Here is a 12,075-nt window from a genome sequence, read left to right on the forward strand (position 1 = left end):
ACACACACACACACACACACACACACACACACACACACACACACACACACAGTTTTGAGAAGCCTGGTTCTCCCCTACCTCTCATGTGTACATTTTTAATTTTTCTTTCTTCATCATTCAACTCCTTCAGAGCACAGTATGTGGGATTAAAGGTGAGGAGCCGAGAGGATTTGGGTTTGCAAAACGGCTGGCATAGCTTCAGGAGAGCAGCACCCAGATTCAGAAAGAAGGCATCCGAGGCATACATTTGGAAAAAGATTTCTGGCATTTGATTGGCCCAAATCTTGGTGCGGCCTGCATTTGCATGCAAACAGTTTCCAAGCCAGGACAAGATACAGTGTTTGGTTTCTGGAGAGAGCTGGAGTAAGTTCTTCAGCATCTGGTAGATCTTTTCGTGGAACTGAGCCATGAACTGTTCAACCAGAAAACACAACCACAGAACATTCCAGTTTTACAATCCTAGTATTTTTTGTTCCCAAATCTTAACAACTGGCAGTTTCTAAAAATATGCTAATCCTAATCTTTCCCCTCACTATCTGTGCCTTATGCCCTAATTTGATTTTAAAATATATTTCTGGGCGCTTATAAGAGATTCTCATCAACTGCTCAAATGCAGATGGCATTACATGGTATTAGAGCACAGGTCTGTAAGTTTTTTCTGCAAGGAGCTAGATGATATTTCTGGCATTATTTGCCATACAGCGTCTGTAGCAGTTATTCAACTCTATCACTGTAGCATGAATTCAAACCACAAACAATACATATACTAATGGGGATGGCTATGTTTAATAAAATTTTATTTACAAAAACAGATGGCAGGCCAGATTTGGCCAATGCTAGTTTGCCATGCCCTGCTTTAGAGAGTTGTAATGATTAATGAATAGGAGACTTAAACTATCCCCAATTCAATCATTTAAATGCCTCATGTTGGCTAGATCTCTACTATAATTCATGTGAAAAAGCCCAAATAGAGAGTGCATGGGTGGAGAGAGGAAAAGGAAGAAAAACTGGGTTTATAAACTAGAGTTCAGTCAAAAGGTTTTCAGAACTAAAATTATAGCTCAGTGAGAAAAATGAGGGTTGGGGAGAGGTAGCAGTGCTATAGCAAAATGCAAGGAGTAGCAGCAGCTCATTCTTACCCCACACAAAGGTTTATCCTCTGCTCTTAGCATATGCTAAAAAGAGGGTATTTTTTTTTTTTAGACAAAGTCTCGTTTTGACATCCAGGCTGCAGTGTGATGATGCAATCATGGCTTACTGAGGTCTTGACCTCCCAGGCTCAAGTGATCCTCCCACCTCAGCCTCCCAAATAGTTGGGACTACAGATGCTTGCCACCATGCCTAGCTAAGTTTTGTATTTTTTGTAGAGATGGGGTTCTCACTGTGTTGCCCAGGCTGGTTTCAAATTGAACTGCTGGGTTCAAGTGTTCCTCCCACCTTGGCTTCCCAAAGTGCTGGGATTACAGGCTTGAGCTACCACACCCAGCTGTAATTTCTTTTTGTGATGTAAAAGCCAACTAGATCAATTCGCTTTCCCAGAGAGGCTTGAGCAGCCTTATCTGTATCTGCTTTCTGAGAAAACTCGTTTAAGATCAGGGGCTGGGATACCCCGGTAAATAGTTCCACCTGATGGATGTTGGCCTCCTGTACTTTGATCTCCTGGGGGCTGGAACGAGATGGATTCAAAAAGTAGCCATGATTTTCTACAACACCCGCAGTCTTTAATAAGCAGGAGATATTCAGAATTATTCCCAGCAAGGTCTTCTGGTACATTTGCCCATTGGTAGGGTCCTTGGGCTGAATATATTCTACAAAAACCTGTAAAAGAAGACAAGTTCTGCTTATTCATCTGCATGGTGAGATAAGGTGATGGGGTGAGAGGTCCTCAAAACAGGTAAGTCGATACAACAACCAACCTATCTTTTTCTTATAATAGGTAATATTATAGTGTCCTCAGGATAGGGAAGCATAATGTATTATACATCTAGCTCAACTGAATATATATCACCTTTCAGGCCTACCTTTGCCATATCTTTTTGCCTAGTGAAATAGAGAAGAATATCCAGATATGTATACAAAAGGATCTGACAGAGCTCTAGATCCTTTATTCGGCCCAATAAAATATCAAACACTGGAATCATGACTTCTGGAAATGTTCGAACTTCCTCATCCAATATCAAGGCTTCAATCACCTCTTCTAGAAACTCAGTTACATCTTCAAAATCTAAAAGAAGATAAATGAGAGAGAAGGGAGGGTACAAGAATTTTTATATGCCTTTACACACTAGCTCTTTACTTTCAATAATTCTTTTTTGTTTTTTAGAGATGGCGTCTTGCTTTTTTGCCGGCCTGGAGTGTAGTGGCTATTCACAGGTGTGATCATAGCATACTACAGCCTCAAACTCCTGGGCTCAAGGGATCCTTCTGCCTCAGCCTCCAGAGTAGATGGGACTACAGGGGTGTGCTAATATGTCCGGCTTTATTCTATTGGTACTCAACCTCAAAGATCAAAATGTGAGCCCTCTTCCTTAATTTATACCAGAACCACAATGGCTCTGAGACTTTCTAATGCAATTAGCGAAATTTTAAATCTGAAAATCAAAATGCGGAAGCTTACAGATCTTGCTTATGTACTCACGGGCTCCCTGGATGGCTTCCAACATCAAATCTACCAGTTGCTCATGGATGTTCTGGTTGACATAGATCTCTGGGGTGAGGAGAACTGTTCGAGTATTGGACACAGTGAGGTTTCTGCACTGCACTGCAAAGGGGAGCAGGTTCTCTGGAACTTTGGTAATCTGTAAACAGCATGAAGAAAAGAGGGAATAATATAACTCTGTAATCTCGAACAAAAGCAGACATAGTAAACAGAATGGAAGAGACACATGTTCCAAAAAATACTGGTCTCCTGTGGATGCTTGAAAATTACAGATTCATTCCTTAGCCTAAGGAATCATCTACCTACCTATTAAAAATTCCAATCCTGGAAGTGTCAGGCTTAGCCTATTCTAATATTTATGCCTCAGTGGAAATGAATTCATGAGCCTTTTTTTTTCTTTTGAGACAGTCTTGCTGTCACCCAGGCTGGAGTGCAGTGGTGTGATCTCGGCTCACTGCAACCTCCACCTCCTGGGTTCAAGTGATTCTCGTGCATCAGCCTCCTGGGTAGGTAGGATGATAAATGCGTGCCACCACACCTGGCGAATTTTTTATTTTTAGTAGAGACAAGGTTTTGCCACGTTGGCCAGGCTGGTTTCGAACTCCTGGCCTCATGTGATCCAACTGCCTCAGCCTCCCGAAGTGTTGGGATTATAGGAGTGAGCCACCATATCCCGCCTCATAAGACTTTTTTAAGGATGTGATATCTTTTTCTTTCTTTCTTTTTTTTTCTTTTTGAGACTGAGTTTTGCTCTTGTTGCCTAGGCTGGAGTACAATGGCTCAATCTCTGCTCACCGCAACCTCCGCCTTCTGGATTCAAGTGATTCTCCTGCCTCAGCCTCCCGAGTAGCTGGGATTACAGGTATGTGCCGCCATGCCCAGCTAATTTTTTGTATTTTTAGTAGAGATGGAGTTTCTCCATGTTGGTCAGGCTGGTCTCAAACTCCCGACTTCAGGTGATCCACCCACCTTGGCCTCCCAAAGTTCTAGGATTATAGGCATGAACCACCATACCCAGCCAAGGGTGTGATTTCTAAAGAGGTTTTTAGAGAGAATAGGAGGCATTGGTTAATTGGGGAGAAGGGTGGACCCCCCCCCGCAAAGACACAGAAAGGAGAGACTTAGCTTTAGTGCCTTTGATATCCAGTTCTGGACATACTATGACATATATAAATTGATATAAAAGCTTTAGTGCTCCTGACATCCAGTTCTAAACATACTATGACATATATAAATTGATATAAAGACTGATCCAACTCTGGCCTACACGCTAAACTCATACCCAAGAGGACAATATGGTATTCAATGGGGATTATTCCTTTACCTCTTCCTTGGCTCTCTGAAAGCAGGAGTAAAGGTAACAAAAAATGTGCCTCTCCCCTGCATCTCGATCAGCAGAGAGATTTAGCGTTGTAGAAGAAGTCATGTTAATTAAGTGGTTGCCTGGATCTTGAAGTAATAAGCGAGCGAAGAGGGCCTATAAAGAAAAAAAACAAAAAAATGAAACTATTGCAAAATTAATCTTAGAGCATTAAGATGTAAAAGGTAATTCTGACACAGGTTAGTGCAAGTGAAGGAGAAAACAAAGGGCCCTGTATCTTTTTACTTTAGAAAATATTAAAAAATTACGGTATAAAGTTATCCAAAATCAGGCCTCAAGTGTCTAGTATAGCCGCAGCACAGAGTAGGCATTAAAAGACTATTTGTTGAATGGTGCTGAGATCAGTGATTAAACTTAAAAGTGAAATCTACCGTTCTGTGTGATTGCTGATCTTACTCAGACTTATACAAAGATACTCTAAATGTGAAGTTAAACTGCAAGTTGTCAACTGTCTTTCCTACCAAAATTTTATTCTTTTAATGTTACTCAGGCACCTGCAAGGGACAACACACTGTTTTGACTTTTAAAGTGCTGTGGTTTACATGTTTGTCCCCAACAAAATGCACGTTGAAATTTGATCTCCCTGTGGCACTGCTGGAGGTGGGGCTAGTGGGAGGTGTCCGGGTATGGGAGTGGATCCCTCACGAATTGGTGCTATTCTTGAGGTGGTGAATGAATTCTTCCTCTCACAAGACTGGATTAGTTCTCATGGGAATGGATGAATTCCCTCCAGAGCAGGTTGTTATTAAGCCAGGACAACTCTCAGGTTTTCCTCTCTTTGCATGTGTCCTCATCGTATGCGTCCTGTGATGACCTCCTTCACCATGCTGTGAGGCAGCACGAAAGCCCTCAGCAAAAGCCAGGCACATGGCCTGAAACCTCTCAGCCTGCAGAACTGTGAGCTAAATAAACTTTTCTTTACAAATTACTGCTTGGGGATTCTTTTTTTTTGAGACAGGGTCTTTCTTGCTCTGTCACCCAGGCTGGAGTGCAGTGGTGTGACTATGGCTCACTACAGCCTCTGCCTCCTAGGCTCATGCAATCCCTCCATCTTGACCTCCTGAGTAGCTGGGACTACAAGTACATGCCATCACGCCCAGTTAATTATTTGTATTTGTATTTTTTTGTAGAAACATGGTCTTGTTCTGTTGCCAGGGCTGGTAACTCTTGGCCTCAAGAGATCCTCCCGACTTGGCCTCCCAAAGTGCTGGGATTACAGGTGTGAGCCACTGTGCCTAGTTACAGGTATTTTTTTATAGCAACACAAAACAGACTAACATAGAAAGAATATGAAGAAAAAAACGTGATGGATCTTGACCTCAAGACTTAAGTCTAACAGGGGAGATAAGACAGGTACATAAGAAAGCCGCAACGTGAGACAGAAAGTGACAATTCCCATAAAAGATGCATAGGATGATTATTCTAGGTACCCAGAGGAGGGAGTAACAACTTTTAACTGGCAAGGCTTTGTAATTAAGAAGGCATTTTAACCGGTGCTCTGAAGATGGGTAAATTTGGACATGTTGCCATGGTAGATGAAAAAATTCCAAAAGAGGAACACCACAATATTAGAGATGGATATCCAGGTTAATTAGGCTTCTATTGGTTAAAAAAAAAAGAGACAGACCTATGGAAATAAGCATAAGTTGCAAAAGTGTGAGCAGAGTTCAGCTGCATAGCTAATTCTTGCTAAGGGCACACATTAGGAACATAAGAATGTTACCTGCTCAACGTTGCTCATATCAAGCCAGTCTTGATCTTCTAGCTCTACTGCCATTTCCTCCAAATACACACAACGACTGGGGATGCCATTCCCGCTTTTCAAGCTGGGATCACCTGGGAAATGGTTTTAATACAATAGGTTAAGGATAATGCTTCTGTCCTATACAGACAACTGATCTTGACAGAATTTCTCTTGAACTGCAAACTTGACTCAGGTAATACCAGAATGATCCTGATATACAAAGCAACATATAAAGATTCAAATCTTTTTTTCCCTCTAGTCACAGAGAATGGGATTTGTTATTAACCTAACATTATGACATTTAAAGAGTAAATCCAAGACATTAGTACCAACTTTGGGGTTTAACCATAGAGAGGGCACAGAAGGAAAACACTGTCTGACATCTCTCAGGGCTTCCATCTGAATATTTAGGTTACCTCTGAGAAGAAAATGGGTTTGGCTATCATTCCCATTTCTCTTTTAAGGTAGTAAAGGCAAGTGGCTATATAGCACAATCAGTATTGAAATGGGAACAAAAGTTAGATCTGTGTGTAAATACCTTTTTTTTTTTTTTTTTTGACAGAGTTCCACTCTTGTTGCCCAGGCTGGAGTGCAATGGCACGATTTCGGCACACCACAACCTCCACCTCCCGGGTTGAAGAGATTCTCCTGCCTCTAGAGCAGCTGGGATTACAGGCATGTGCCATCACACCTGGCTAATTTTGTATTATTCAGTAGAGACAGGGTTTCTCCATGTTGGTCAGGCTGGTCTCAAACTCCCGACCTCAGGTGATCCGCCCACCTCGGCCTCCCAAAATGCTGGGATTATAGGTATGAGCTACCATGCCTGGCTTAATAGTGTTTTTAAGTCATACCAAAAGGTTCACTGAAATATAAACCCTGAATTCCAGGGAGTGCAGTGTGTAGATTTGTGTCTAACCATCAGCTGTAATTGGTTTCTAAGAGCAAGCCCCTAGCCCAAGTTCAAATAGGAAGGATAGAATAATGAAGAGACTGCAAGTTTGTAACTCACTGTTGTCCAGAGTGATAAGGAAGATCCTTTGGATCATGTGATTGATGTTGAGTTGCTCACATATTTCCTGCTGTGATCGGAATGAGCGGCTAATCTCAGCCACAGAGTAATCAAATTCATCCAGGCTCTCTGACACACTATTATCCGAGTCATCTGGGCTAGCTGGGAGTTCATCTGCCAAAAAATGTATACTGTTAAATGTTATACCCCTTTCGTTAAGAGAGAATCAAGCATACTACCAAAAATAATAAATGTAACCAGGAGGACGATAATTTTGAATGTAAAACAAGCTAATCATCTCATTCGTGAACATCTCAAGTCAGGGAAGGTAAGTAAAGGGTTTTGAAATTCCTGGCTATAAGTCCTACCACATTTTACAAAGCAAAAGTTTTATTTCAACCCATAATTATACTTCACACTGCCAGAAATAGTAACGTTATCTTCCCTACAGAATCCTAGTGAACAAGAATGACCTAATAGATCAAAATGCCTTTAATTATTATAAATGTATGGTTTTTCTCCCTGATTTTAAGAGATCACATTTGTTTTAATAGTTCTTAACTGTACAAAAACATATAGTATAGAAAGTCTCTTGAACCAATTCCCTAAAGACAGACGCTTAACTTGGCAGTGTTCCAGAATTTTTTTCTATTCTGCTAATATTCATTACTATGTTTTTTAATTTTTTTAAAAAATGGGATCATACTATACATAGCTCTTTCCAGCTTGCCTTTTATTTAGCACCAACACCTCTCCCCATTAGGCCATTTAGAGGTCTACCTCACTTTCAACAGCTGTATGCATCACATCTTTTGCATGCACTGTGATTTATGTAGCTACTTTTCAACTGATGAACAATAGGGTTGTTTCTAATATTTTATGATTTTAAATACTGCACTCAGTACAACTTAACTCTTTTTGTTCACTTGTATGAGTATTTCTATAGGATAAATTCATAGCCGTAGAACTGCCGGATCAAAGAGCTCGAACATTTAAAAAGTTAACATTTACTACCAATTTACCCTCAAAGAGACTGTTCTGATTTACATGCCAACCCAACAGTATATGAGAGAGCGCCCGTTTGAATCTTCACAAGGGCACTTAGTTTTTATAGGTAAAAACTATTTAATTATAAATGTTGTTTTAATTGGCATTTCTCTAACGATTTATGAGAACAGATTTTTTTAAATCATTTGGTTATCATATATAAGTTGCCTGTCACATCTTTGTACCTTTTTTTCTTCTTTGTTACATTTTTCTTATTGATGAAATTCCTTTTTTTAATTTTAATTTTATTTTTTGTTTTAATATTTTTTGAATTTTAACATCAATTATTTATTTGTGTAATAGCCTTACATGTGGATACAAACAGTGTAAACAATACCACATATAACCATCAAAATATCTCAATTAGAATTTATAGGACTAGAATGACAGATTCAGATGGTTTAATTACATTTAAAAAGTTTTCTGAAAAAACTTTTGCAATTAAAAAAAATACATTGCCCATCAATAAGTTTGATATCTTTTAAAATGGTTTTTGGTTATCTGCACATGAAGCAAATAAAGTGTATTCCATAAAATTCTTTAGGCACTGTCTGGTAAGACGGCTGCCAGAAAGAACAGTCATTTATCTATTGTGAGCACAATTTCTGAAAGTTGAATGAGGGTTTCTCTTTCTGGGGATGGTTGAAGTTTACTGATCTCTCTTATCACTTTGTGGCAGTACTGCTGGGTGAGGTAGGTTGTTTGTTGCACATCATCACTCTGTAATACATACTGTCGAGCTCTGTCTACATCTCCAGGCAAACTGAACTGTCTCATGATCATAGCATTCATTTCTAGGAACTGCTGACAGGCAACAGGACAGGACCAGTGGCTAACCCAAGCTTCAGATCAGCTGATGTTGGTTTGCCCATCTGGTCAGAACACGAGGTGAGGTCTAGTACATCATCTATTAGCTGAAAAGTTATTCCTACATTTTTTCCATACTGATAGGTGATCTCATGCACCACTGGGCCAGGGCATCCTAGAACAGAGACTGCTTTACAACTGTTGGCTATCAAGCTGGCCATCTTCTTTTTTTTTTTTTTCTTGAGACGGAGTTTCGCTCTTGTTACCCAGGCTGGAGTGCAATGGCGCATCTCGGCTCACCGCAACCTCCGCCTCCTGGGTTCAGGCAATTCTCCTGCCTCAGCCTCCTGAGCAGCTGGGATTACAGGCACGCGCCACCATGCCCAGCTAATGTTTTGTATTTTTAGTAGAGACGGGGTTTCACCATGTCGACCAGGATGGTCTCGATCTCTTGACCTCGTGATCCACCCGCCTCGGCCTCCCAAAGTGCTGGGATTACAGTCTTGAGCCACCCCGCCCGGCTTTGTCTTCTTAAAGGTCTTTTCAAGGTAGTGTGCAAATCTTTCATTCTCATTTTCTTTTGACCCAAGCTGAAGAAATTCACCATGTACCAAATCTTCAATAACACGGGTTAAAATAGTTCGTGCCAGAGCTATAGATGCTGCAGAAAGAATTAAATCTCCAGCAAGAACAGCCTTCTTTTCATCCCAGATCTTATTAACTGTGTGTTTTCCTCTTCGAGAACTTGCATTGCCAATAACATATTCATGAACCAGACTAGCAATGGGGGTCATTTCTGGGATTAAGGCTATTGTAGGCTGGCTGGCTTGCACATGTCGGGAGTTGTCATGATGAATATCGAATGCTTGGTCCATTAGTGCCACAATAATTGGTCGGAAGGCTTTCCCTCTTCCATCAAAGTAGTACTCAGACTTTTCCTTAAGTTCTGATGTTGATAGGAGCAGTTCCTTTCTAATGTCCTCATACAGACCTTTCAAGTCTCTCCAACCGAGTTTGAAAAGATGGGTGTGCTTCTCACCACTGTGTGTTTTACTGTCCAGGGTTGTATGATGAGACTGTGATATACTATATACATTTGGACAGGCAGATGTCAAATGCTTCACAAGATTAAAATAGGGTATCTGAGACAAGTCAAGTCCCTTCCGCCTATGAGCCTGCAATCAGGTGTCGGCAGCGGTGTGCAGCCCTGGCAGCCCTGCAAGGCTGGGGAAGCCAGGCGTGGGGCTCCAAGCCACTGGCCTCCAGGAGCAGCCCCCTTTCATTTTTATTTTTTAAGTTTTTTTGAGAAGGAGTTTCGCTCTTGTTGCCCAGGCTGGAGTGCAGTGGTGTGATCTCAGCTCACTGCAGCCTCCACCTCCCTGGTTCAAGCAATTCTCCTGCCTCAGCTTCCTGAGTAGCTGAGATCAGACACTGGTCGCCATGTCCGGCTAATTTTTTGTATTTTTAGTAGAGACGGGGCTTCACCATGTTGGCCAGGCTGGTCTTGATCTCCTGACTTCAGGTTGTCTGCCTGCCTTGGCCTCCCAAAGTGCTGGGATTACAGGCATGAGCCACCACGCCCAGTCTTATTTTTATTTTTAAAAAACCTCTGTCCTCAAAATCTGCTCCCATCCTTTGTTTTTTTTTTTTTTTTTTTTTTAGACGGAGTCTTGCTCTGTTGCCCAGGCTGGAGTACAGTGGCACAATCTTGGTTCACTCCAACCTCCACCTCCCAGGTTCAAGCGATTCTCCTGCCTCAGCTTCCTGAGGAGCTGGAAATACAGGTGCCCAGCACCACATCTGGCTGATTTTTATATTTTTGTAGAGATGGGGTTTTACCATGTTAGCCAGGCTGGTCTTGAACTTCTGTCCCCAGGTGACTCAACCACCTTGGTCTCCCAAAGTGCTGAAATTACAGGCACCTACCATCACGCCTGGCTAATTTTTGTGTTTTTAGTAGAGATGGGATTTTGTTATGTCGGCCAGGCTGGTCTTGAACTCCTGACCTCAGATGATCTGCCCACCTAGGCCTCCCAAAGTGCTGGGATTACAGGCATGAGCCTCCGCGACTGGTCACATCATTCGTACTGAATGACTTCATAAAAGTAGCGTTATTCATTATATGCCACAAATGAGTGTATATCTACTTTTCTCTGTTAACAGAATGGTTACTTTGAAAGTCCAGGTAAAACTCTCAAAGTCAGAGTTGCTTCAGTGTAGTGAGTAAAAGCTCAATATAGGAAGCCAAAGGTTTTGGCAAAGTACTAATTGCTAATGGAAACAGGTTGGACCTGGTGGCATGATAAACTCAGTGTAAACAAAATAGTAGGATGATGAGGTGTCAAAATAGTAACAGAAGGGCACGTGCCTGACTTGTCCCCACTGCTTGGTGCCTGCAACACTCTCAACTCTAGCCAGCTTTACGTCTGTTTACAGCCAGAAGGACAAGTGTTCTGTTGCTCAGCTGCTATACTATTGAGTTCTCCTCTGACCTCCAATGGTGACAGAAGCTAAGAATCTGTTTAGTAAAATTTCCCTCAACCACATACTTATAAATCATACTTTCTCATTTCTTTATTTTCCTATTTTTTGCTCTGCTTTCTCCCTGAAACCAGAGTTTCCCCTTCTGGGCCTGTATCAAAGCAATCTGGGAGAGATTTCAGAGACTGGAAATATCATGTTAAAAAAATCAACATTGAATTTGTTTTTCCCTTGCTTCAGTCACCACCCTGTCTATCAATCATTCATCTGTCTTGCCTTTACCTCTTTTTTCTTCAACTCTTTCTGATTGAAAGTATTGCCAAAAATCAGCTATGCACCTGAATATTTTTTAAAAAATAAACAAAATAAAGGGAAAATGCAAATACTTCTCCCAAAAGAAAAACACCGTTATTCTTTTTGGAGAGAGGAGAAGGGGAGCAATTTCTGGTCTGAAAGATTGTGAGTATCTTCAGAAGATTAAAATATTTGAGAACATCCTAATTCTTTTAGTGTATATGTTTCCTTATAGGAAGAAGCTGGACTTGATCTTAAACTTGGTCCTAGGAAGAAAAGCATTTTTTCTGATTAGTGAGATGTTATTCTGATTCTTTTCACAGTAAATCTAAGGGTCAGATTTTAAAAAAAGTCTCTCCTAACAGGGCTAAGCTATAAACAATGCCACTTGTTGGAATAGAAGAAGCACTTTGCTTGGGAGGGCCTCTGAAGTGCTGAGCTTTAGAACAAACCTCATTTGCCTACAGGTCCAAAAGCTTTTACAATTCTTCCTTTTACAGCTACTTTCTTTCTTTTTTTTTTTTTTTGAGACGGAGTTTCGCTGATGTTACCCAGGCTGGAGTGCAATGGCGCAATCTCGGCTCACCGCAACCTCCGCCTCCTGGGTTCAGGCAATTCTCCTGCCTCAGCCTCCTGAGTAGCTGGGATTA

General features: G+C 41.2%; 1 protein-coding gene and 1 pseudogene across 3 annotated transcripts in view; both read right to left on the reverse strand.

Annotated features, from left to right (window-relative positions):
• The window catches only part of UBE4A (ubiquitination factor E4A), a 44,917-nt gene that overhangs the window by 26,739 nt on the left and 6,103 nt on the right, over positions 1 to 12,075 (reverse strand). For both annotated transcript variants that reach the window (XM_032285336.1, XM_032285337.1), the window contains exons 3-9: positions 6,797 to 6,970; positions 5,764 to 5,876; positions 3,984 to 4,136; positions 2,639 to 2,798; positions 2,022 to 2,224; positions 1,627 to 1,818; positions 79 to 412 (exon numbers count right to left, since the gene is read on the reverse strand). In XM_032285336.1, coding sequence (XP_032141227.1) covers positions 79 to 412; positions 1,627 to 1,818; positions 2,022 to 2,224; positions 2,639 to 2,798; positions 3,984 to 4,136; positions 5,764 to 5,876; positions 6,797 to 6,970 — 1,329 coding nt within the window. The remainder of the gene's footprint in view (positions 1 to 78; positions 413 to 1,626; positions 1,819 to 2,021; positions 2,225 to 2,638; positions 2,799 to 3,983; positions 4,137 to 5,763; positions 5,877 to 6,796; positions 6,971 to 12,075) is intronic.
• On the reverse strand, positions 6,977 to 9,618 carry LOC116556201 (annotated as a pseudogene). Its single transcript, XR_004270883.1, has 2 exons — positions 9,163 to 9,618; positions 6,977 to 8,871 (listed from the first exon to the last, which is right to left on the reverse strand). The product of XR_004270883.1 is annotated as a decaprenyl-diphosphate synthase subunit 1-like (transcript).

This window comes from Sapajus apella, unplaced genomic scaffold (genome assembly GCF_009761245.1).
Source record: "Sapajus apella isolate SASKATOON/1434 unplaced genomic scaffold, GSC_monkey_1.0 scaffold16, whole genome shotgun sequence".
In the NCBI taxonomy this organism is placed as follows: Eukaryota; Metazoa; Chordata; class Mammalia; order Primates; family Cebidae; genus Sapajus; species Sapajus apella.